General features: G+C 57.6%; 1 protein-coding gene across 1 annotated transcript; it reads right to left on the bottom strand.

Annotated features, from left to right (window-relative positions):
- Nucleotides 1-2,114: 2,114 nt before the first annotated feature.
- On the bottom strand, nucleotides 2,115-24,772 carry LOC138822863 (coactosin-like protein). The gene is made up of 4 exons (XM_070015820.1): nucleotides 24,567-24,772; nucleotides 24,251-24,333; nucleotides 9,146-9,303; nucleotides 2,115-3,194 (listed from the first exon to the last, which is right to left on the bottom strand). The coding sequence occupies exons 1-4, from the start codon at nucleotides 24,641-24,643 to the stop codon at nucleotides 3,084-3,086; spliced, it is 429 nt and encodes a 142-aa protein (XP_069871921.1). The 5' UTR covers nucleotides 24,644-24,772; the 3' UTR covers nucleotides 2,115-3,083.
- Between the last annotated feature and the right edge of the window lie 724 nt (nucleotides 24,773-25,496).

The following is a 25,496-nucleotide window of genomic DNA, read 5'->3' as shown; positions in this document are numbered from 1 at the left end:
AGCCTCACGAGAAGCCAGGATTGCCGTCATGAGCCACCAGCACTGGGCTTGTTTACTAAAACTTCTATATTCCAAACACACAGGAAAATAATCCAACGAAGCCCACTCCCCTCTACCACAGATGCCAACGTTTCAGGGATTTCCCCTGTTCCAGGACCGAGGCCAGGTGGACCAGTGAGAGCTGCTGCGCAGGAGTCTTCCCGCCTGCGTTTCCTGGTGTTGTTCCTCCTGAGGGCCGTGTTTCTGCTCGTGTGCGTGCTCATAAGCAGCCTCGGGAGAGTTGCTTTGAAGGTGCAGTACCCGGTTCTGCTGTGCCCATCGCCCAGCTGCCCTGGCACCCACCTGCGTGTTGCACAATCTGGTGGAGGGCTGGTGGCGTGCCAGCCTGCGCTTCCCACAGCCTCAGAGTGACATCCACATGGGAAATCCTAGGGAAGAGCCAAGGGGCTCTCAAGAGCCTGCCCTGACTCTCTTGGTAAACTGTTCCCAGTGTGCTCCCAGCCCCTTGGCCGAGGGAGACAGAAGAGCCCCGTCCTCCAGCTCCATCCCAGATCCACCCACCGCGCCCTCAGCCTCTGGGGAACACCTGCCCCCTGGCCCTGCTCAGAGGGGGCTGAAGTCTGACACCTGCCATCTGCTGAGCCTGTGGACCTAGCCCCACGGTGGCTGGGCTCCAGGGAGGGGCGTGGCCATCACCACACCCTGCAGATCATTAAAAAGACCACAGAACCGCCGTGCTCAAATCCCTGGCAAAGGGGCTGGACAGGGCTCAGGTGCAGTGGCAGGAATGAGAGCGAAGCCCCTGGCCTCTGCCCGGGTCTGGGGGCTCGAGGGACGCCCCGCTCACTGCTCACTCACCCCCCCCCCATCATTTACTGAACACGGGCTCCCCGGAGGGAGAAGCGAGGGAGACCGGGCGGTGGGTGCCAGTCTTGCAGCTGCTGTAACAAATGAGGACGGAGAGGCTGCACACCGCTGGCGGTCTCCATCCCGACGCCGCGTGGCTAGGAAGAGGAGGGGAGACGCAGGCCCGGCTGCAGACCCTGCAGTTCCTGCCTCTCCTCGCTCCGGGAGCCTGGTCTCTGCTCACGTCCCCCTTCTCCCTGCCTCCGTCTTCATGCTGGTCCCTCCGCCCCCTCAGCCTCACATGACCCTCGGATATCAGCCTGGTGTGCGCGGCCACCCGAAGCCCAGAATGATCTTTAATTATTCCCTTTCTCCCAGTCAGGCTGCATTCACAGGTCCCAGAGCGTGGAACCATCTAGCTTCTAGGAAGGACTGTTTGGCACACTCCACCTTCCAGGTTCCTCAAACTCTTCCACAAGAAGCAGTTAGCTCAGAGCTCCTGTTCCTGTGAGTCACTGGCTGACCTTCCTGGTTCTCTTTATCTCTCTTCTGTGGTTCTCCAGAATGGGGAACTAGGAGGGTGTCCACCCTCAGGGTTGACCAGCAGGCGCCTTTCACCCAGTGGGGCCTGCACGGTGGGCCGGGATGACCCCCCACCCCACCCCTGATAACCCCTGGAGAGCCACCAGCGTGGTGCTAGCACCCTGGAGGATAGGGCAAGGTTGGGAAACATTCAGATCCCCAGTGACCAATCAGGTTCCCGCCTTGGGAGGCCAGGGCAGGGCCCCAGGCTTCCCAGGGAAGAGCAGAGCAGCTCAGCCACAGCCCAGGCAAGGTGGGGACTGTGGAGGGCATGGACCATGCGGGGTGAGCTTCCCAGAAGGCCACTAAGGCCAGACCCGGCTGTTGCTCAGACACTGGCTGATCACCAAAGCCCGTCAGTGAGATACTCCGTTCCTCCCCTCAATCAACAAGCTGGGTGTGGTGGTGCATGCCTGTAATCCCAGTTAGCCTGTGATCTCAGCTAGGCCTGAGGCAGAGAACTCAGGACAACTGGGGTCCAAGTCCAGCCTCACCCGATCTGAAAGATGGCTAACGTAGAAAAGGGGCTAGAGGTGTGGTCAAGTGGTGGCGCGCCTGCCAGGAACCAGGGAATCTACCAGGTCCCTGTGGGCCCCAGCCCACTGCGTGACTATCAAATCTGAACACAAGGCCGATGCCTTTGTTTCCACTGTACAGAAACTCGGAAGACAAATCAAACCTTTCTGGGTTTTTTTGAAAAACATTTATTTCTGTAAACCGTTTGAATGCCAGAGATGATCGTCACAACCCCAGTACAGTACAGTACATTTTCTTCCCCCAAATAAAAGGAGCGGGGACACCCAGGAAACTAGGAAAATGTGCTCCTGAACAACCAAGCCACTCTCATCTTTCTTTACAAGCAAAACCAAGCTCTGCTTTTCACTTTATGGCGGGGCCCGGGATTCACACCACAGACAGCCTGGGTGGTGGCTGGCGGGGCCCCTGGGCCCGGCTCCCGAGGGACTTCTCCACTTCAAGTCCCTCTTCTCGCGGGCCGGCCGTGGTGTCAGGCTCACCCTGCCAGGCTCCACCGCCCCCCACTGGACCCGCCGCGTCGAGGCGGGGTGTCCACCAAAAGGGTGGTTTTACACCTCGTGCCGCCGACGGGCAAGTTTTAAGGCAAATGTTTACCGTTTATTAGTCCGAGCCAGGCCTGAATTTCACTGGGCAATACTGCCTGCTGGATGTGGAGCTTAGGCAACCTGGAGCAAATTCTAGAAGGTCTGGGCTGACGGCTGGACTGGGGTGGGAGGAGGGGATCACATGAGGCTGAAGTCGGCGGGCGCTGCCCTGGGGCCCAGGGTGGCCACGGTGAGTGCGCGAGAGATGGAAGGGAAAGCAGGGTCCACGGGAGACCCTGACATCTGAGCCTGATGATGTGTGTCTGTGACATCCACATGCTTTTCCTTTAGAATGACGAAGAGGGGAAAGGACAAAGAGTGATCCAAGAAAGATGCTCGTGAGCTTCGTGAACGGGAGTACGGCGGGGCCAGGAGGGGCTGGGGGGAGGGTCGGGGGCTCGGGGTGCGGACATGGGTGGGCGTGGCCTCTCGTGGCTTCTCTCCCTGGTGGGCTGGTGGGCTGGCAGCGAGGCGGTCCCCCCCTGTGGAGCAGGAGCGGGCAGCAGAAGGCTCTGGAGGGGCGGCGGGGCTGCGCTACTCGGTCTGGGCATCGTAGTTGGCTCCCCCTGCCTTCTTCAGCTCGTTCTTGATGAACTCTTCCTCCAGCTCCTTCCGATCGCTGATCACAAACTCCTTGGCAAAGTTCTGCAGGGAGACATGGAGACACAGAGCCTGGGTTCGGGAGGAAGGGGCGGCCCCAGCGTCGCTAGGCAACGCCACGGGAAGTCTTGGCGCCCAAGACACGTACAATGGATCGGAATGAAAACTTGGCAGCAGTGCATGCTCCAGCCCAGAACATGCCTGGAGGCTGGAGGCTGAGGGGGACACGCCGGCCAGCGTCTTGGGGCGTGGAGATGATGGGCCCCTGGCAAGCTCTGGCTTTATCATTTCCTGGCTGGGCTACCTGGGGCAAGTCCCTTTCCACTCGGTGTGACTCAACTTCCTCATCTACAACACCCATCTCGCCTGGGGGAGGAGCGGTGAGGGGAAAGGGCAGGAAGGCGGGCGGGGCGGCCCCAACCTCCTACCACCAAGAAGAAGAGCTGGGCTTCATAGCCCCTGCCCCACGGGCGGGTTTCAAGCGGCCAGTGTGGCCTTTGCCGCTGGCTCTGCCCCTGGTGCCCTGAGGGGTTCGGGGCTCAGGTCCCTGCTCAGCCTGGGAGCGAGCACCTGGCCTTTCCAGCCATACTCAGTGACTGCAGGAATATGTTGGTATTCACTCAACAAACACGAAGCCCGGGGCCGCAGGGGGGAGGGATATGGGCGGTCACTAGCCCTCCACGCGGGGACACCGCTGGCGTGAACAGCAAGGCGGGGTGTGCCTCACAAGGCAGCCCTGAGCCACGGTGACACACAGCAAGGTGAGGCCAATAAAAGCAACTTCAGGAGGATGGCAGAGAGCACAGAGAAAGCTGCCAGGCATGCGAACACATCCACAAGGGTTAGAAAATTACACACCTAACGAGCCCGGGAGGGCGGCAGGCGGGCCTCCGTGCCACACGCGGCCTTGCACACTCAAGGACCTGAGTTCAAACTCAGTAGCCAAAGCCGGGCGCTGGGGGCTCACACCTGTCACCCTAGCTGCTCAGGAGGCTGAGATCTGAGGATCACCGTTCAAAGCCAGCCCGGGCAGGGAAGTCCATGAGACTCATCTCCCATAAACCACTTGGAAAACTGGAAGTGGCGCTGTGGTTCAAGTGGTGAGAGCGCTCGCCTTGAGCTGCAGAGCTGAGGGACAGCGCCCAGGCCCAGAGTTCAAGACCCATGACCAAAAAAAAAAAAAAAAAAAAGCCTATGCACACTGTGAAGTACTACAAAGCCCCAAAAAGGAGGAAGTTCTGCCACACAACGCGGATGTGCCCAAGCAGCGTGGAGCAGAAGCAGCCAGACATGAAAGGCTGCCTACTGCCCGGCTCCACACATGCACAATGCCCAAAAAAGGCAAATCTGTAAAGACAAAGCGGATCAGCAGCAACCAAACGCTGGGAACAGGAAATGACCAAGGGGTGCTAAAATTGGATGTGGTGAGAGTTACACCACTCTGCGAATTTACTACAAATCACTGAGCTAAAGGACAAATTAATCGTGTTATACCAATTAAAACTGTTTAAAAATACCCAACAGGATGATCAGTATTATTTACATCTTAGAGATGAGAACTGCGGGCCATGGCTGCCAGTGTCACACAGGCTTACTTAAGTCCAAAGTCAGTACCATAAAAGTCACCAGCTAGCGGGCACCAAGTCCTAGTACTACCACCACCACCACCACCACTGCTGCCGCCACACACACACACACACACACACACACACACACACACACACAAAAGTCATCATCTTGAAGCCAAGCATGGTAGCACACAACTGTAATCCCAGTACTCAGGAGGCCAAGGAGGGAGGGTGGCGAGTTCAAGGCCAGTCTGGGCTACATGTAAGACTTTCTCCTGCACAATTCTACAACTACACTAAACGCCACTGACCCCTCCATTTTAAATGTTAGTTTTAAGGAAAATGGATTTCATCTCAAGTAAAAAACAGAAAAAGTCACTGCACCTCCCCCCAAAAGACAGACTGCACAGGAGGACCCTCAAGGTCAAGTTTCCCAGCACAGGAGAAGCCATGTGCGGTCAAAGCCACGGAGAACATCACCTGAGTGTGTGTGTGGGGAGAGGTATGAATGTGTACCAAGCTGCCCACAAGCACCAGGCACAGACACACACGTTTGTTCACGGAGTCCTCCCTTAGCATATTAGCCTTTCATTTCCTAAGATAAGGCCACGGCTGAGCTGAGACCGCCATACACAGGCCACAGCTCTGGGTCCTCCAGGCCCTTTCCACTCTGCCCCACCATTCTGTGCTGTTGAGTGTGTGTGTGTGCACATGTGAGTGTATCTGTGCACACCTGTGTGAGTGTGAATATGTGCACAATGCTTGTGTGTGTGTGTGTGTGAGAGAGAGAGAGAGCGAGAGCGAGCATGCGCTGTACAATGCGTGTGCGGGAGCACTATGTCCAGGGAAGGAGAAGTGGAAGCGCCGTGTCTCTTGGCTCTGCTCCGCGCCCCACCCAGCAGCCCCGGAGGTGGGGGTTGTCTGGTTTGGGCACAAGGGCAAAGAAGCCCAAGAAGGAAGTGCGAGGTCCTCCAGCGCCGTGACACACAGCAGTCTGCGTAAGGACACTAAGCCTCTTCAGTGTCTGTAATTCCAGGTACTTGGGAGGTGGAGGTCAGGGGTTCAAGACCAGCCCAGGAAGAAAAGTTTTCAGGACGGAAGTGGTTATGTACGTGTCATCCCCAGCAACACCACGGAGCCCAAGCAGGAGGACAGCAGTCCAGGCTGACCCGGTCATGCAAGGGAGACCCTAGCTCAAACATAACCAAGGCAAAATGGGCTGAGGCTCAGGTGTGTGGTGGAGGGCCCACCTCGCCCGTCCAAGGCCCGCGGTCAACCTCAGTACCACCGAAAACTAAAAAGACAAAACACAACGACACCTGGGGTCTGTGGGGGTCAGCTGTTAGGGCCGTGGGTTAGGAGCCGAGTTCCGTGAGTCTCGGGTGAAGGGGGTGAGGAGCTGAGCTTGGGCCTAACCCACAGCGTCTGGGACGGCAAGTGAGAGGCAGAGTAGGCGCTCACAGGAAGCCGCTCCAGTAACGCACGAGGTTGCAGTAAACATCAATGGGTAACGTATGACATAGCAATAGACGCAGCAGAGATGCAGGCTGTGTCCTGCTGGCCCATCGCGAGCCTGCGGACGCAGCAGGACGGCGCCCGCACGCCGTCCTCACACCGCGACCCCCGCGCCCGTGCTCACCTGGCACCCAGCGAGGGACAAGGCCAGGCGCAAGCTCGCTCTGGGCCGAGCTGCGGGCCAAACCCAGCCAGGGGCAGTGGCCACAGGCCCAGGCCCCTGACCCCGGCTCAGCACTCCCTCTGAACATCCAAGCAACTGCCTACAGTCCAGGCCCCTGCATTTTTTACCTCAAACATCCACGGAAGCCCTAATTGTGTGTGGCCCGATCTGTTCATCCACGTTGTCGGGAACAGCCAGTGTTGGGAACACTTTACCTCCCCTCCCGAGCCCCTGGCAGACAGCATGCATCAATCGCTGCGCGTCTTGGCCCACTGAAGAGCTGAGCAGCCAATCATGGCTGAGGCTGAGGGAGGAGGCCTCTCCTGGGCTCCAGACCTGGAGGCATCAGCGCAGCGTGGACATCCGCTGGCAAGAGGCTGCCTGGCCCACCCCGGAGAAACAGAACTGAAAGAAGACAGCAAGCCCGCTGGAGCCTGGATCAGCCACACCTAAAGCCCAACCCCACGCTTCCCAGTCCCGAGAGCCGCCAAGCCCGTTCTGCTTCCATTCATTTGAGTTTGCAAATAAACCAATTAGAACTAGAATTCCCACCTCAGGTTCCCGCTGGAAACCCATTTCCCCACCCCACCCTCGTCTCAGGCCCCTGGCCCCAAATCAGAGAGTTCTAGATCTGACAGGAGCCCTGGAGGCTCCCTTCCCCCCTCCCCCCCACCAGGTTGCCTGGGTAGGGGTGGGAAAGTTCTGGAGCTAGGCAGTGGAGGTAGCTGCACAACCCTGAGAATGGGCCTAGTGCCACGGAGCTCTGCCGTCAAAAACTGTTAAAACGGCAAATGACACGTTATTAGGTTTTATGACCATTGTAAGTGTGGAAAGAAAAGGAGAGCTGCGGGGTTGGAAAGACTGCACACTGGTCAGCTCCCAGGAAGCCCCCACCCCCCTCGTTCGGGCTCCTCTCCCTCCAGCACAGGGCTGCGGACGGAGTGGAGGGGGAGGGGAGGACGCCTGGGGGAGCGGGAAGGCGGATGCAGCAGGTCCCCGCAGGTCCCCGCGGGCCGCAGGTTCAGTGTCCGGCAGCGATGCTGACAGCCGCTGCAATGCCCACCGCGCTCGGCCAGGCAGCAGCGCCTCCAAAAGCGGTCTCCAGGCTGTGAACTCTGGAACCTTCCAACCTATTCTCCAAAAGGCAGACAGAGGACAGGGCGGAGCTGGGGCTTTGCCATGTGCTCAGAACATTTTTTTTTTTTTAAATAAAACTTCGAGCTGGAAGCCAAGAGCAGAACGATCGGTACCCGCCGTGCACTGGGGAAGGGAAGGGGATACTCTGCTAGAGAAAAGCACCGAGTCACCAGACACTGCCGTCACAGCACCGACCAAACAGGAACCTAAAACATACCACGGAGCCGTGTGTGCCGGCGGCTCACACTATCATCCTAGCTACTCAGGAGGCTGAGATTTGTGGCTCCTGGTTCAAATCCAGCCCAGGTAGGAAGTCTGTGAGACTCTTGATCTCCAATCGGCCACCTAAAAGTTGTAAGTAGAGCTGTGGCTCAAGTGGTAGAGCACCAGCCTTGATTGAGCAAAAAGCTCAGGAACAGCAAGTAGGCCCTGAGTTCAAGCCCCAGGACAGCCCTCCTCACTCCTGCACCCTCCCCCGCCCCACACAATCGAAGCACACTAAAGTGCCCTGTAGCCAGTGGCCAGCGGCCTGGCGGGAGGAGCTGGCCGGGAGGGCGGGAAACAGCTATGACAAGGCCACAAGAAAAAAAAATTTTTTTTTGGCTGGTCATGGGACTTCAACTCAGGTCCTGGACGCTGTCCCTCAGCTCTTCAGCTCAAGGCGAGCACTCTACCACTTGAACCACAGCACCACCTCCAGATTTCTGGTGGTTTATTGGAGATAAGAGTCTCACAGACTTTCCTGCCCAGGCTGGCTTTGAACCGTGATCCTCAGATCTCAGCCTCCTGAGTAGCTAGGATGACAGGCGTGAGCCACCGGCACCCGGCAAGAATTTTTATACTCAGTGTTCACTGGAAGACTGTCATGTACATGGAAGTTGCAAGAGATTAACTCATGGCCATATCACCTCCCCGCTGGGGTGAACACCCTCCCCGCTGGGGTGAACACCCTCCCCGCTGGGGTGAACACCTCAACACCACAGCTGCTGCTTTAATAGAAGCTAGAAGCAGCACACGTCCCCCGTCGGATCCCAGCACCCTCTGCTCGGGCTCCAATCCAGGCGTTACACCGAACATCCGCTGCTTTGTTTTTCACGGTCTGGTGCTTTGCACGTAGACGCCAGGGAATCATGATGGGCAATTTTCAGGACATTTTCATCACCTCTAGTCACCCTGTACATAACCCCATCACTAACCTACAATTTTTTCCCCCCAAGTATTTTTTTTTTTTTGGGTCCGGTCTTGGGGCCTGAACTCTGGGCCTGGGCGCTGTCCCTCAGCTCTTCAGCTCAAGGCTAGTGCTCTACCACTTGAGCCACAAAACCACTTCTGTCTTTTTTCTTATGTGGTGCTGAGGAATCGAACCCAGGGCCTCAGACATGCAAGGCAAGCACTCTACCACTGAGCCACCTTCCCAGCCCTCCCCCCAAGTATTGAGATCTGGACTCAGAGCCTTTCACTTGCTAGGCAGGGGCTCTACCACCTACGCCATCACCTCCACCCTTTCTTGCTTTAGGTTATTTTTCAGGGAAGGTCTCTCTTTTCACCAAGGGCCAGCCTCTGACCATGAGCCTCCTCCTACGCCTCCCACAGCCCTGGGGCGTGCCACCTACCTGCACCACCTCCTTCACCAGGGTCTTGTCCGTCCCGGTTTTGGCACGCTGCAGCCCGCTCACGTTCTCGCCAATCCACGTGATAAGTGCGAACTTGGACCTCTTGCTCATGGCGTCCCCGGTGGTGAACCGCACGAAGGCAAACAACCGGACGTCATCTGAAGCCAAACAAGGGGAAAGCGGGGTTCTCTTAAGACAGCCCAAGACCAGGTCCCCGGGGAGGAGCCGTGACAGCCACAAGGGTGCAGTTTGGGAACAGCCAGTGTGGATGGCAGGGAGGAGGCTGCCACGCGTCCGTGCGTGCATGCGTGCGTGTGTCCATGCCCACGCCCCAGGTAGGGCCTGGGGTCCGAGGGGAACACAGGCAGTGTCCTCCCTGGGCCTGGAGGTGGCCCTGGTCCAGCAAGGTCAGCTGGCTATGGGTGACCACAAGCCCCTGGCATTTCTGCCCCCTTCCGCTGGGCGGGCCGGGCTGTCATCTTCCATAGCCTCTTCTCTGTGGTTCTGGGCCTTTCCTTCCACTGGTTTACATTTACATCTGGATTCAGTACACACCGTTTTCATCTCTGCCACAAGCCCCTGGGCTCAGGGGCTCCAATCCTCACCCCCCGCCCCAAGGTAGCCCTGAGATGATCACAAGGCGTGTGTGTACCTGTGTGTTTAGGTGTGTGCGCATGCGTGCGTATCTGAGGCTGGACACTTCCTGTGGCAGGCCTGCCCTGCATGGAGGGCATGGAGCTGTATTCCTGTCCTCACCCACGGGGTGTCAGGAGCCCCCAAAGACACCTGCCGATGTCCCCGGGGCAGAGCCACCCACTGAGAAGCTCTCATCTACATGGATTTCTATTCCCACCTCAAAGGAAGAGGTGACAATAATTGATAGGAAATGTACTCATTACCCTACTCATGTAACTGTAACCCATCCGCACAGTATTTTTACAATAAAAAATATATATGGAAGAAAAAGACCCCTTGTTTTCCCACAGAATTCTGTGATTCATTGAAGAAATAGCATAACGTGGTGGGCATGGTGGTATATGCCTGTAACCTCAGTACTCAGGAGGCTGAGGCAGGAAGACCGAGTGTTTGCTGGGCTACACGGTGAGGCCAGTCTCCAGAAAAGATGGAGAGAGAAGGCGGGGAGGCAGAAGTCCACCAATCACACATCAATCAATCAGCCAATCAACGACCCCACTGTGCTCAGCTTCCCCAGAGCGCTACACTGCCGGTCCCAGTCTGCAAGGCCACGGCAGCCCCATCTGGGGGTGCACGCTGGGCTCTGGGGACAGCACCGGAGTCGCTCACCAGGTACCAGCTGCCTGCAAAACCCTGCGGTCAGGCCTGGGGAACTGGTGGCCCCATGGACACTGCAGAGCGATGCCAGCCTGGCAGGCCTCTGTGGACTGAGTCCCGGGGAGTCTTCCCGGCATACCCCAGAACCCGGGTTCAGCCAGCTGGGGTGGGTCCTGGTGTCTACACTACAGCTCCTGAGCTGTGCTGATGCCACAGATCAGAGGACACACGCAGAGGTGTGTGTGCACGCGTGCGCTGGATGGGCATGTATGTGCACGTGCGTGTGCTTAACCAAGATGCCATCCCTCCTACAGTCCCCTTCCAGGGCTTTCCATGCCCTCCCACTAGCCCAGTCCTAGCGAGCTCCTATGGTAACAGCAGACCCAGGGCCCCCACCTGAGGGCAGGCAGGCCACAGCGCCCTCCCTCCCCCTCATGTCAATGGACGCTCGAGGACATCAGTCCCTCGGGCTAATGGGGAGCCCACCTGTCCCCTCCAACGTCCCCCCCAACCTTTCTCTAGCCTGGAGGGGCAGTCCCCCAAAGCTCAGCCTGCTCTACCTCCCCCAGAAAACTCGGTCATCTTCGCTTCTCATCCTTTTCCTCAGCTGAGAAAAAAGTCAACGGCACGAAGCCACCACGTAAAGGCCACAATTCCATGGCTTCTAGGACTCACAGTACGGCACTACCATCTAATTCTAGAACATTCTAGTCGCTGTGGAGCTGTCTGCTACACATAAGTCTCACAAAGGACATCAACAGCACGTGGCCTTTGGGAGGGAGCACTTTCCTGCAGCGTGATGTGTTCAAGGCTCACTGTGCAGTACCGTGTCGGCGGTCTGATCCTTGCTGTGGCTGTAGAACATTCCAGGGCCAGGAGCGGCCACGTGATATTCTCCACCCCTCCCTGATGGGACACTGGCTGCCTCTACACTGCCCTCTTCAGTCAAACTGAAGATGAAACGAGAGGGCTAGAAGATGCAGCTGGCCCACCAAGCATGGTGGCTCATGCTTATAATCCCAGCTACTTGGGGAAGTGGTGATTTGGAGGGTCAAGGTTCAAAGTCAGCCCAAAGTTAGACCTGATCTCAAAAACAGCCCCACTGTGGCTGGTAAGGAGTTGGGGTGGGGAGACACGTCCCAGCACGTGAAGGTGCCTGGGAAGGGAAGCCCGTGAGCTGTGAGCGCTGGGGTCCCGGAGCCTGCAGGGAAGTGGAAGTGTTTGGATGGCGGCTGAGATGGGAGGGAGGCAGGCCTCCCTTCCCGATGCCTCCCGTGGACTTCGGAGGCTAGGGACGCGCTGGTGTTTCCAGGGTGACCAGTTCTGTGGAACCAGCCCTGACCAGATTCCCAGGGGCAGCGTGTGGGCCCAGCCTGTCCGTCCCTTGCTGTTGGAAAGCTGCGGGCACTGGTTTGGCAGGAGCTTTTTGGAGACCCCAAACTTCGTCTCAGCCAAAGCGTGGGGCCTTCTGGTACAGGGGGCACCCCGCCGCTCCAGCGCCTTCAACCTCATCCTCCCTGGGCACTGGCCGGCTCCTCCAGGCAACACCAGCCACCCCCTGCTCTGCCAGCTCCTCGCCCCTTCCAACGGCCTTGCTTATCCCGAGTAGCACATCCCTCCCAGCATCACCCAGTTAACCCTGCGTCCTCAGTACCAGCCCGAGATCTGCCACAAGATGGCTGCACAGCCAGTCACACGCCTCAAGGGCATTGGGAAGCTTCCAGAACCACAGGCTGACATCACTAAAGTCATCCTGGGGGAGGAGCACTGTCTGGGGCAGTATGCTTATCTGACAATGGTTTGGTCACCAAGATTGCTGACCGACACATTTCCAAAAATCCCAGCGTGGCATTCTGCTTACAAATGTTTACCCACAGAGACTGGGCCAGACAGAGCGCCAGCTGAGCCCAGACGGAAAAGCTGCAGCCGAGCCCGCGCCACAGCGGCCCGCAGGCCAGGGTGACCCCGCCGGAGGGGGCCTGGCCCTCTGCACCCGTCCCACGTGGCGCAGGGGACCCCTCTCCAAGGGCACACACCATGGCTCAGGGGGGCCAGCTCAGCTCCCGGTCCGGAGGATGCAGGCTCCGAGCCGACCTCGTGTGCTGGCCCAAAGCCGGTCCTGGCTGGTGACCAGGGACGGGTCAGGCGCGACTGCCGCACTTCTACAATGATTCTTCTGGGTGCACAAAACACACTTGAGGTGTGCGTGACGGAAAGACAAACAAGTAGACAGGAGGGAGGCCCACAGACTCAGGATCTTTTAAGCTAGAAGCACATCTGGTCTGTTCTTTCTGCTTTTGTCAGCATGGGGACAGAACCAAGGGCCTCGTGTTTGGGGCTCTCCACGTTGCGCAGTGACCCCAGTGCTGACAAGGCGGGTCATGGACACCCTAGATGTGGTCTGTGGGTCAACAGAGAGGAAGGGAGAGACAGGGAGAGACAGGGAGGGAGGGGGGGAGGGGATGATTTTATATTTTCCAGGAGGATCACTTCTGCAAGACAAAAGGAGGAAATTGCTGCAGAGTTGGAGGAGACAGGATTCAAGCTTGCTCTCTGGCTGACCCGGCCTGGCACCCCCCCAGCCCCACCCCCTCTGAGAAGTTATGCAAACAAGCTGCAGGAAGGGGAAAAGCAGACCACACTCCAAAAAAAAGCTGAGTCGCCAGCTTCCCCAGGCAGCTCCTGGAGCGTGGAAGGAAGTGGAAAGAATCTGACAGCTCTGAGATGGCCAAGCTCAGGGCCTGCTAGGCCTTCAGGGCCGGTCCTGGGAAGGAGACTGTCCTTTTGAGGAGGGGGGGCGGCGAGGGGGAGGAGGAGGAGGAGGAGGGGTGGAGGCTCAAGGCTTAGCAGGGTGAGCCTGAGGCTGGCTGGAAGTTTGGGGAGGCTGATGGCAGGAAGGGCTTGCACAACCCTCCCCCCACCTTCTCTCTAGTTGTCCCCAAAGAGCACCCTGCCTGTCCCACTCAACTGCTGAGACGATCTTTTTAAAAATAGGTAAGAAGACTCCTCGCCCAGAACTAAAAGCCCTGTTCACACTGTGTGTGGCTCCGAGGCGGTGTATGTGGAGGCCTGGGTCCCACAGTTCCAGCCCCGCCTGGCCCCGCCCCCCAGAGCTGCAGGACTCCCAAGCGGCTCCAGGCGAATTGAGTTCTCATTAAAAGCCAGTGACCCAGCTACCCTAGTTAAGAGAGGGAACCGGAGAAAGTGGAGTAGAGGAGAGCCAGAGGAAAAGAAAGCGTCTCCTGAGGCCCCGGCCAGCTGATCCCAATACCCAGATTCTACTGAGCAAGGCTTTCCCAGGACCAGGCACCCACACTTCCTCCACATGGCTATGCTCACTTCCTTAAATGGAAGTCAGGCCTCCTCATTGACTCCGCCCGCTGACTTCCAGGACCCGGAAGACCTCCTAGCAGCACCCACAGGAACACATTCTGTGGCCTGTGAGGGATTCCGGGTTAGACTGCCGGAGCACTGACAGCCCAGGTGGGCACTGCTTCTGTATTCTTGTATCTGCTTTTTGTAGATGGGCCAGCAGTCAGTCTTTGACAAGCAATCAGTCATCCGGGGACTTAGGGAACAAGATACAATCTCCACCCCAAAAGTGAAGTCTAAGGGCTGGGAGTGTGCAGCTCAAGTGGGAGGGGCCTGCCAAGCAAGTGGGGGGCCCGGAGTTCAAACCCCAGTGCCTCCACCCTGTCTACTGTCTACACAGGAAAGCAGCGACCAAGTGCTGTAACGGTTGTTAACTGGGAATTATGGGGAATGTCAAGGAAAGAAGGAAATAAGCACTGCCCTGGGGCTGTGACCAGGGCAGGCTTGGTGGAGGAGGTGATGTCTCACTTGGGTCTTGAAAGATGACTAGGAGCTCTCCCTGGTTGAGGATAAAGGAAGGGGCCCTGTTAGCTGTGTCAGTAGGGGTGCTGACAACTACACAGGCAAGCATGGACAACCCTGAAGACTGGCTCTTCTCCAGCTCTGACGTAGCCAGCCCAGCTTGTTTATAATCACTGTAGAGTAAGAGCTTGAAGGCTCAGCACAACTCATCCCCAGCACCCAGGCAGTACCTGGGCCTCAGTGCCCGCTCAGCAGACAGCCCAGAGGCCTTCCCAAGACCTTCCCCTCTGAGCTTGGACTCTAGGGCCGGGGTGGTCTCTCCACCTGCACCCCACAGCCCGGGCACGGCGGGACAGGGCACACTCACATCTCCCTGAAGCCTTACAGCTTCCAGTCCACCCCACAGCTCACTATCTGCCCCTCTACTGACCCCCACACATCGACCAAACAAACATCCAAGTCTCAGCCTCCACCTCCACGCAGGAGGCTGTCAGGGCAATGAGTTTACTAGGTGCCACCCACAGTGGGTGGCAGGTGAGAGGGGAAAGGCTCCCTGGTTCTGAGCCTCAGTTTCCTTCTCCGAGAAGGGGTGTGATCGTAAGGCCCACAGCACTGGGTTAAAGGAGTCCACGGACAGGCAGGACAATGTCCCCGCGCTCACCCCTGCCACCTGCCCACTCCACCTCACACAGCAAAGCCCACGCTGCAGGACTGGAAGCGGGGCTGGAGACAGGCAAGGGCTCAGTTGGCCCAATGTTGTCAGACAGGGAAAGGGGCCACAAGCCAAGGACTGCAGGTCCTTTGGAAGCTGAGGAGGGCAGGAAGAGCCACCCAGGCACCTCTAGCAGGGCTGTCTTGAGACACCTGATTTTAGACCAGGGAGACTTGTGGTTAAGTTCTAAGGTCTGGGTGGGACTGGGTTGGAGAGGCAGCAGGAGGTTCACATGAGGACCTGAGCAGAGTTGGCTCAAAGCCTCACCGTGAGTCATCAAGTATCATCAAGGAAGTGTATAGGAGACCAAGAGAAAGGGCATGAGGGCTGGCCTGGCTCAAGTGGTAGAACACCAGCAGAGCCAGCAAAGCCCAGCAAGCAGGCGGCTCTGAGTTAAAGCCCCAGTACAAGCAAAAAAGGAGGAGGAGGAGGAGGGGATCTATGGCAGGCTAACTTCATAATGCAATGAAGACATGAAATATTAAATGCCAATATAAAATCCCGGCTCTCGGAAACTGGCCTCTGGGGACCCATGCAGCAGAGGTCCAGAGCGGAGCCTGGAAGCCAAGTGCAGAAAATGAAGTGGGGGTGCAGGGCTTGCTCTGCAGGAAGAGGCCTGGCCTGAGGCCAGCGCTGACGGCCGGGGCCACGCCTCCAAGCGCTGAATGGGCCACGGGGCTATTGCTTTGCCCGAGGGGAAAGCAGCTTCCTGTGCAGGAGGAGGGTCATTCCTCCATCTGTCTGTGTGCCCGGCTGGGTCACTGGACCAGAATCCTTCTCCCTGTGTCCCAAGGAGCACAGAACAGCCTGGCTTCCTCCTGAGCTTAGCTCCTGGGACAGGAGCGTGCCCGTGATGAGACCTTGTGAAGAGCCAGCTGATGTAGAGAGCCTCTGGGTCCCGCGCCGCCTCCCCGCAGCCCCCCATGCCTCACCTCGGGATGGGGACACGCGTGGAGGGTGGCTGGCAGTGTGGCCAGTCTGCCAGCACCTCGTCCCACAGGCCTGGGGCAATACCAGCTTGTGAAATGCTCCCCGCGTTGCTCCCCCAGGTCCCACCTCCCAGGCCCACCACCCACACATGCGACCCACACCCGTCCCAGTCCTGGCTCTGGCTGAGACACTCACCTAAGACCAGAGCCAGGAAGAAAATAGGAAAGGGGGGCACAGAGGTAGCTGTGGCCACTCACCTCAACAGGCCACGAGGGAGGGCCGTGGGCAGAGGCCCGCTCTTCCCGCAGGGACACGGAGGCACAGAGAGGCCGAATGTGACTAAGGTCATACAGCTCAGAAGTAGTAAGGCTGAGATTTGAACCTATGCAGTCCAGGTTGTTTTCTCAAACCAGAGATCAAGAGAGCATGCATGCACCAGCTTTCTGATCATCTAGCCTTGGGTGACTCAGGCTGCCTCAGACAGTGACATCCATGGGGAGTCAACAAAACACGCACAGCCACGCACACACGGACAAGCTGCAAGGCCAAGGGGGCTTCTGAGTAGAGGGGCCATTCACCCTGGGCCTGGACAGGTGTGTAGAAGCCCTCCAGGGCAGGGAAGGACAAGATGGAACAGTGCAAGGAAAGCTGGGAGCATCGCGCAGAGACTCAGGTCCAAAGTCCTGCTCTGCTGCTGACGGCACCAGCAGGAGGCCCGGTCCCTCTTATCACCATGGAGATGTCTGTCATGCGTGCCGTGGGACTTGTGACTCCTCACACTCGGAACAGGCCGTGAGCCAGTACCCACAGAACCCTACATCACCTAGGAGACCAGTGTCCTGTGGACATGGGGGAGGATCGGCTGGCCCAGACCTGTTGTGAAGGGATATACAAGATGTGGATGTAACCGGGTGCCAGTGGCTCACGACTGTCATTCTAGCTATGCAGGAGGCTGAGATCTGAGGATCTGGGTTCCAAACCAGCCCGGGCAGGAACGTCCATGAGACTCTTATCTCCAATAAACCACTCAGAAAACTGGAACTAGTGCTGTGGCTCAAGTGGTAGAGCACTAGCCTTGAGCTGAAGAGCTCAGAGACAGCGCCCAAAGTTCAAAGTTCAAGCCCCATGATGGAGGGGAAAAAAATTGTGGATGTGCAAGAGCCACAGAACACTCTTGGGGCAACATGGTGTGCAGATGGCTCAGGAAGTCCCCTGGGCCTGGACTCCAGGTCACCGGGTCAGGGAAAGGGCTGAAGTCAGCACTTGGGAAAGGTCTTGGCTCAGGGCTGCTCCACCTCATGTGCTAGAGAAGACAGGGCCCTCATCAAGGGTGGAGCCCAGGAAGGAAGTGACAGCAGGGGAAGAGGTACCAGAGGGGAAGTCCTCCAGCCGAGCAGGAACAGCAGGAGGGGAGTAGGGGACATCACAGTGTTTTAGGCGGGTCTATCAGGGGACTTGAACTCAGGGCCTGGGCACTGTCCCTGAGCTCTTTCACTCAAGGCTAATGCTTTACCACTTTGAGCCACAGCACCACTTCGAATTTTCTGGTGGTTAATTAGAGATGAGTTCAAGGCCTTTTCCTGCCCTGGCTGGCTTTGGACTGCGATCTTCCTGTCTTAGCCTCCTACGTAGCTAGGATCACAACGTAAGCCCCAGGCACCCATCTGGGGACATCAATTTTTCAGCAGACCATGTCACTGACCCGCACCAGAGGAAGGGAGGTGGAGAGGAATAATGACAAAAGAATTGACAGTAAACTTGGCAGTTGGATCACCAGGACCCAGGCCAGGGTTTCCATGCTCTGCGTGAAGAAAGGAGGGGGAAGGTGTTCGTAACACTCTTCAAATCCACCAGTACGGTTTCCAAAGCTAGGTGACCCCCCAGGAGTTTGGAGGGGCCAAATCTTAGTTCAGCTGGGATAAACAGAGGCCTCTCCTGAACAAGGGGCTCGACGTGTTGAGAAGCCATTCAGATGACAAGCCACACACACACGGAGGCAAGGTAAGCATCACCAAGCCATGGACCAAAAGTGCAGTCACCAAGTCTAGACATCTGTGACCCCACAAAGCCTGCGGGGCTCAGGGCCTCCTGTCGGTAACAAGTGATGGAGATCCAGCCCTGCCCAAACTACAAAGGTCATGACTTGCGACCCTTTGGGTACCACTTAAAGTAACACCCCAGCATCATTGCTAAGGCAAAGCTAGTGCTCAGAAGATGTCTTCAAAATTGAAAAACTTACATTTCCAGGTCCAGAGCTCTGTCAGATGGAAAGCTCCCTTTGGATCTGCGCTCTCTGGCTCTCTCTCTCTTTCACACACACACACACACACACACACACACACACACACACACACACACACACACACACACACACACACACACACACACACACACACACACACACACACACACACACACACACACACACACACACACACACACGTCTCTCTTTCCCTTTCACTTAAATTCTCAAAATCCACCGTAAGCTCCCTTTGGATCTGCGCTCTCTGGCTCTCTCTCTCTCTTTCATACACACACACACACACACACACACACACACGCACACACACGCACACACACACACACACACACACACACACACGTGTCTCTCTTTCCCTTTCACTTAAATTCTCAAAATCCACCGTAGCTACAAGAGAAAAATCACTCAGGAGCCAAACCACCAAGTACTCACATTTACACAGAAAATCACCAAGTATGCATGCACACAGTACTTCTGTATGCAGAATCCACCAGTACACACGCACCCTTCTTGTGTAACCACAGCCGGGCCATGCTTAGAACCCAACCTCTGTGCTCTCAGCCCTTGGCATCCAGGGCCATTACCCACACCTGTGCTAGGGCACTTTATCATTTTTCCTGGGGACCAGAGCATGGGTCAGTGAGAAGTGTGTGTGTGTGTGTGTGGCCTTTCTTTTGAACATCTATGCCAGGCGGCAGGGACTGGTCAGTCTCTCCAGACCTGCCTCCCATTACAGAGGACCCGGTTCTTCTAAGATCAGCACCCTCTGCATGTATCTCTGGCATTTTTGCTCTCTTTTTTTCTTCTTCTTCTGTTTCTGGGGCTTGAACTCAGGGCCTGGGTGCTGTCCTTGAGCCTCTCTTTGCTCAAGGCTAGCATTCTACCACTTGAGCCACAGCACCGCTTCGGGCTCCATGTTTATTGGAGACAGGAGTCTCACGGACTTTTCTCTCAAAGCACCATCTTCAGATTGAGTAGCTGGGTTTATAGACGTGAGCCACTGGCTCCCAACTTGTGCTTAATTTTTTTTTTTAAGAAAAGTTAAATGGCTTGTGAAAGCAAACAGTCCAGGAGAGAGCTTCAGGCTAGTGGGACCGGATCTCCACGAGACCTTTGGCTAGGTCTCGGAGTTGTGGGGCATCTAATCTCAAATAAAGATAAAAGCACTCTTTCCCAACAACTGTGCAAGGTTCCTGAAACAAACCTGACCAGCTGCAGTCACAGGAGCCCAGCCCCAGCTGAGCAGTTAGCAGAGGGAATGTTTTGCTCTGATTGGCCAGGTCTGGTCATGTGCTCACCCAGTGGGGCGGGGGTTGCGTCAGCCCCAATGCAACCTCATTGGCTGAGCAGAATTACTCTGACAGGGAACAGACGGAGGTACCCCTACCCCTACCGGATCTCAAGGATGAGATGTTAGACACAACCTCAGTCCCACCTTTCTGAGGCTTCGGTCTGAGCGCCACACCTGCGGCCAGACACCTCCCCCATATCACAATTTTTAAAAAGAGAATCTAAGGAACCTGCCACGGACACATGGCACAGGCTAAGATTCCAGGCAAGACCGGCTTTCTCCTCCACCCTTCTCTAAACCAAATCTGCACCAGAAAACTGGCCTCATTCCCAGACTCCGGGATTCTTTCTCAAAGTGAGCTGCTTCCTACAGCGGGCTTGGCGTCCATGGGGCAACACTGCTGGGGAGAGCTGTCTGTAAAGGGTCTGCGGAAGAAAATGAGAGGTGGGAAAGAGGCTTAGGCTTCCCTTTAACAAGGGCGGGGCACCTGGTTCCCAGCGTTTCACGATCCTACTTTGAATCAGACAATGCATCTACAAAAAGATGTCAAGAATACAGATAAAAGTGGATGGGCAGCACACCCTGGGTGCTGACATTAAGACATCACGCGGGGAGGGGGCAGGGGGCGCCCCTCTGCCTCTGAGACCCTTACACATGCCACAGCGCCCTGCAGAGTGGCCACACATAAACACGGAACAAAGACTGCACCGAAGAAGAAACGGACACATTTCCAAGTGGAGGAAATCGAGTTGTTAGTTCTCGGCTTTGCATTCTGGTCTTGGTTACAGAGTACTCTGCAAAGAATGTAGAATCCTTATGGTGCAAAAGCAACACCCTCGCCACCCTGTGTGACCTGGGAGTCCCTTCTGCGTGACTGCACAGATCCCTGAGCCTGTCCCCACCTCCACGGCAATGCTCCCTGACTCCATGCGCACTGCAGGGCTGGGGGGGGGGGCGGTACAGGCAGCCCAGACCTGCGGCCTCCCACCCACTCCCCACGGCTCCTTTCTGCTGCCTTCTGACCCTGCACTCTACTTCTGTGTCACCTTACTGAGCAATGATTTGCTTCAGGAAGATTTCCTCCAGCAGTGTGGGGGTGGGGACAACAGACACGAGAAAGGAAGTGCAGACCTAGGAGCTACAGTCGAGGGGAAGACACACCAGTTTGGGGTTTGCCCCCTTCTTCCCTTTCAAGCAACTCTCCCCTGCCTGGTCTGCTAGCTTGGGTAGGGGCTGCCTACCCAGGGACAGGCACGTGCTCCAGACTGGTTTAAGGATTGGCACATGACCACAGACAGGCCAAGAACGGAGTTACTGCAAAGGGGCTTGCTGTCTCCCCAGCAGGAAGGCTCAGCTATGGGGCTTGAAGCAGCAGCAGTTACTGAAGAAGGAAGGAAGAAGTGGCAGGCCCTGCAGGGGAGGGGGGGGACACTGTCAGAGACAGGAAGAGGTCGGGGAAGCCAGGGGAGGCAGCTGGTGTGCTGTCCATTCTGGAGTCCACTAGGGGAGGTGGAGAGGACAGCTAAGGGAGGGGACAAGGGCCTGGGGGCTTCAGAGCAGCAGGCCACTGCTAGAGGAGGGGCTGAGGGAGCCAGAGGAGCCCGCTGTGCGGTTCACCAAGGAGGCCCCAGGTGCTGCCTCCCGGCTAGCAGATCACTGCGATCTGCACTTCAGGCGAAGATAAATGGACACTGGAGCCCCATTAAGCAGATGCCTTTCTTTTCAGGCAGGAACCTGGGCCTTCCCCCACATCATCACTGAGCAAACATCCTGCAAATCAGCAAACAAGCCCACTGCAGCTAAGAACCTGAGCTGCTTCCTTAGAGGCCCGAGAGTATGGGCCCATCTAGGTTCAAGTCCCAGCTCAGCCACTTCCTAAGCTGCGTGATTACAACACTTAACCTCTTCTCTGGGCCTCACTTTCCACACCAGTAGGAGGGACCCCTCCCAGTTCGTTTTGAGGCGTCACTGATGTAAGCCAGGTCCTGCGCGGTGGCAGGTGTACCGCAGGTGCGGTGCTCTGAGCCCCCAGTCCCAGGAGTGTGAGGACACAGCAGGGGGAGAAGCAGAGCAGATGTCTCCTGTGCATTTGTCACCAGATGGCTGGAGGACAGAAAGCAGACTTCGCTGAAGCGGATGAGCCTTCCCATCCCACGGCCCATTCACAAGGACCAACAAACAGCAGACAGAGCATTTTTAGTCCCCATGCCCTGTCAGACACTCCCTATTCCTGACCCCAAGAACGGTGAGCAGGGGCTGAGCAGAAAGCCACAGCCTTGGTCGAAGGGAGGAAACCACCTCCCGGCAGGATGCTCTCTCTGTATTGGTCACTCTGTCCCCTAAGTGGAGTAAACAATAGCCTCAGAGGCCCAACACCGTCCACTGGGGGAGGGACAGCGAGTGATCCACGGCGGGAAAGAGCTGGACCTGGGAGGAGGAAAGCTGGCAGCCCTGACCCTAGCCACAGAAGTTAGGAGCGTGCACTTGTTGGGTTCAATAACAGAGTCCCACCAGCGGCAGGAGGACTCTGGCTGACACAGGCCTGAGGCAGGGGCTGCAGGACAGTCCGGTCCTGCCAAGTCCACAAGGCAGCCGGGCGGCTTCAACACTGAGGTGTTATAGTACTTTATGCTTCTGGTAGTTTAAGCCAATTATTTACAAAAGCAATGAATGAATGTCTAGAGGCAACTCCCAGGGTCAAAGTTTAGTCAGGAGAACATGTCTCTCTCTCTCTCTCTCTCTCTCTCTCTCTCTCTCTCTCTCTCTCTCTCACACACACACACACACACACACACACACACACACACACACACAAATCCTAACACTGCCTAGCATAGAGTCCACATTTTATAACTACCCTTTGAGCAGAACTAAATGTATACTATGGTTCCATTTAAAAAGCAGTTAAGGCCCGGTACTGGTGGCTCATCCCTGTTATCCTAGCTACTTAGCAGGCTGAGAGCTGAGGACTGTGGTTCAAAGGTAGCCAGGGCATGAAAGCCCATGAGACTCTAATCTCCAACTAATCACCCAAAAGCTGGATGTGAAGCTATTATGGGTCAAGCAGTAGGGCACCAGCCTTGAGTGAAAAAGCCAAGAGACACTGCCCAAGCCTTGAGTTCACGCTCCAGTAGCAGCATGGGGGGGGGGGGTAAAGAAGCCACAATGGCCAGGCACTTGTGGCTCACGCCTGTCATCCCAGCTACTCAGGAGGCTGAGATATGAGGATCGCAGTTCAAAGCCTGAGCAGGAAAGTCCTGAGACTCATCTCCAATTAACCAGCAGAAAACCAGAAGTGACACTGTGGCTCAAGTGGTAGAGTGTCTTGAGCTGAAGAGCCCAGGGACAGCACCCAGACCAAGTTGAAGCCCCACCACCAACCAAAAAAAAAAAAAAAAAAAAGCCACATGGTCTCAGTGTAACTTTGTACTTCACAAACACTGAGGTTCACACAGGTACTGTGCTCAGCATTTTCAACCTTTGTGGCTCAAGGAGATTCCCTCGAGGAAACCAACATCTCAGAGGGCAAGTCACATGCTCAATCCAACCCGCTAGGAAGTGGCCTCTCTGGAGTCCAAACTCACACCATCTGCTCAGAGACCATGCCCCAGCCTCCAGGCTACCCGCCTTTGTCTCAGAGTTTGTTCCCAAGCTGAAGACCAGAAAGTGTGTGTGTGTGGGGGGGGGGGGGGTAGGGGGAGGGACTGGGATTGGAAATCTCTAATCTTCTTAAAGGATTTTGTTTGAATGTCTGTTTAATTCAGGGTCTCCTAAGTAGCCTAGGCTAGCCTTAAACTTGGAATGGAGCTCAAGCTGGCCTTGAATTAATGATCCTCAAGCCTCAGTCTCCTGAGCACTGGGATCACAGTCCTTTCATGGTCTGCACAATACAGGAAGTGCAAAGCACACCCAAATCTTAAGTGCCTGACTTGATGACCATGTACCTAAGTACACACGCAGCCAAGAGACCCCACCCCACTCCTGCTACCAGCCCCAAAGGAGGAGTTACTCTGACTTCACACCATAGACTGGTTTGCCTTTTCTAGAATTTCATATGAATGGAATCAGGAGCACACCCTGTTTTGTATCTAGTTCGTGTGCGCGCGCAGGTGCACGTGTGTGTGTGTGTGTGTGTGTGTGTGTGTGTGTGTGTGTGTGTGTGTGTGTGTGTGTGTGTGTGTGTGTGTGTGTGTGTGTGTGTGTGTGTGTACTGGGGCTTGGGGGCTTGAACTCAGGGCCTGGGCCCTATCCCAGAGATTTTTCCACACTCTCTACCACGTGAGCCTCTGCTCCACTTCCGGGTTAGATTGCGAGGGTTAGTTATTTATTTTGCGGTTCATTGGAGTCTTTTAAGAGTCTAACCACAGATGTTCCTGCCCGGGCTGGCTTTGAACCGCGATCCTCAGACCTCAGCCTCCTGAGCAGCTAGGATGACAGGCGTGGCGAGGCCATGACCCTGGGAGCAGCGGGGCGGCGGCCGGCCCCTCCGCCTCCCTCGGCCAGGCGGTCGGGGTTTGGCTCCCGCACCTCTGCGGGGAGGGGTGCGTGTACAGGATGGGTGAGAGTGAGCACCGGAGGGAGCAGCAGCCTGAGTTGAGGCTGGGAAGCTCAGCGAGGGAACCGCAGGGGCGACGCTCCTGCGTGCCGGGCGGGCGCGGGGCGCGGGGCGCGGGCGCGGGGCGGGCGGCGCGGGCGCGGGGCGCGGGCGCGTGCCGGGCGGGCGCGGGGCGCGGGCGCGGGGCGGGCGGCGCGGGCGCGGGGCGCGGGCGCGGGGCGGCCCCGTACCTGTGCACTGATGGACGAAGCGCTGGTACTCCTCTCCCTGCTCTCCGGGGACGATGGTGGCGCCGTCATATTTAAAAGTCACCCTTTGCGTTGGGAGGAGAAAAAACAACACACGCGTCAGCGCGGGCGGGGGCGCGGGGCGCGGGGCTCGGCCGCCCGCCGGCTGCGCGCCAAGCGCCGTCCGTCCGTCCGTCCGTCCGGAGGATGCGGGAGACCGCCAGCGGCGCCCCGCCTCCGCCCCGTCCGCAGGCCGGCCCAGCCCCCCCCCCCCGGGCCCCGGCGAGCCCGGCGCGCCGACCGCGGGACGGTGCCTCACCAGATGACCGCCGAGCCGTCGTCCCGCACCAGGTTGTACGCAGCGCGGCAGGCCTCCTTGTCGATTTTGGTGGCCATGGCCGCGGGGCCGCAACGACAAGCTGCCCGGCGCGGACGAGCGCTCCCCGGGCCGGCGGCAGGGACGGGGCTGGCGGCGGCGGCGGCGGCGGCGGCGGCGGCGGGGACCGGACACGGCGGGCTGGGAGTGCGGTGGCGGCTGCGGCGGCACCCCGCGCGCGCGGGGACCCGGCCCGGGGCCCGCCACGCCCCTCCGCTGCCATTGGCCTCGCGGGCCGTCTCCAGCTCCGCCCACCACTCCATTGGCTTCCCGGATGAGGGGGCGTGGCGTCCCGACTCCCCGGCGGCCAATCCCAGCCCGGGTGGATTGCGCAACTCCGCGGAGGGCGGGCTGGAGAAGGGGCTTTTCCCTCCCGCCCCCTCCCCTCCCCGCTCTTCTCTCCCCTCCCCTCTCTATTCTTTCCTCCCCGGGTTCTTGCTTATCGCCCCCCCTTCCATCCCTCCTCCCGTGCTGTCCTCTCTCTCTCCTCTCTTCCCTCCCCCACCCCGCGTCCCCCCTCTGCGGCGGGCTGCCGAGCTCCCTGGGACCGCCCGGGCGGTGACACAAAGCCGCCGGCAGGAGAGGACCGGCCGGCCGCAGCCCCCACCCCAGGGTTGGAGGATGGCGAAGACTTGGAGAGAGCTGAGCGTTCTGAATAGGAGGGGTAGAAAGTGGACGCTTCCAGAACGCTGGCACCACCCCTGTCGCCGCTGTCCAGGTTATCGACATGCTCGCCTCACCCCTCAAGCACGAGTGGATTCCTCCTGTCCGCTGGTTCCTTCCGTGGCCCGCACCGGCCCTCAGCCCGCCCTCCAGGAGGACAGTCTCCAGGGGGGCAGGATAAAGGCGAGGTCACCAGGCCTGGTGGATCGC

The sequence above is a fragment of the Dipodomys merriami genome, unplaced genomic scaffold (genome assembly GCF_024711535.1).
Source record: "Dipodomys merriami isolate MVZ:Mamm:240054 unplaced genomic scaffold, mDipMer1.0.p SCAF_116, whole genome shotgun sequence".
Taxonomy (NCBI): domain Eukaryota; kingdom Metazoa; phylum Chordata; class Mammalia; order Rodentia; family Heteromyidae; genus Dipodomys; species Dipodomys merriami.
Note: the sequence above shows the minus strand (reverse complement) of the source record. Positions and strands in the feature narration are given on the sequence as shown.

What these genes read in the sequence shown, in the direction of transcription:
- LOC138822863 (XM_070015820.1), bottom strand. Translation starts at nt 24,643, where the DNA reads ATGGCCACCAAAATCGACAAGGAGGCCTGCCGCGCTGCGTACAACCTG. An exon ending in GACGGCTCGGCGGTCATCTG is followed by an intron (nt 24,334 to 24,566) that starts GTGAGGCACCGT and finishes CCCAACGCAAAG; the next exon opens with GGTGACTTTTAAATATGACG. An exon ending in CTTCGTCCATCAGTGCACAG is followed by an intron (nt 9,304 to 24,250) that starts GTACGGGGCCGC and finishes GTTTGGCTTCAG; the next exon opens with ATGACGTCCGGTTGTTTGCC.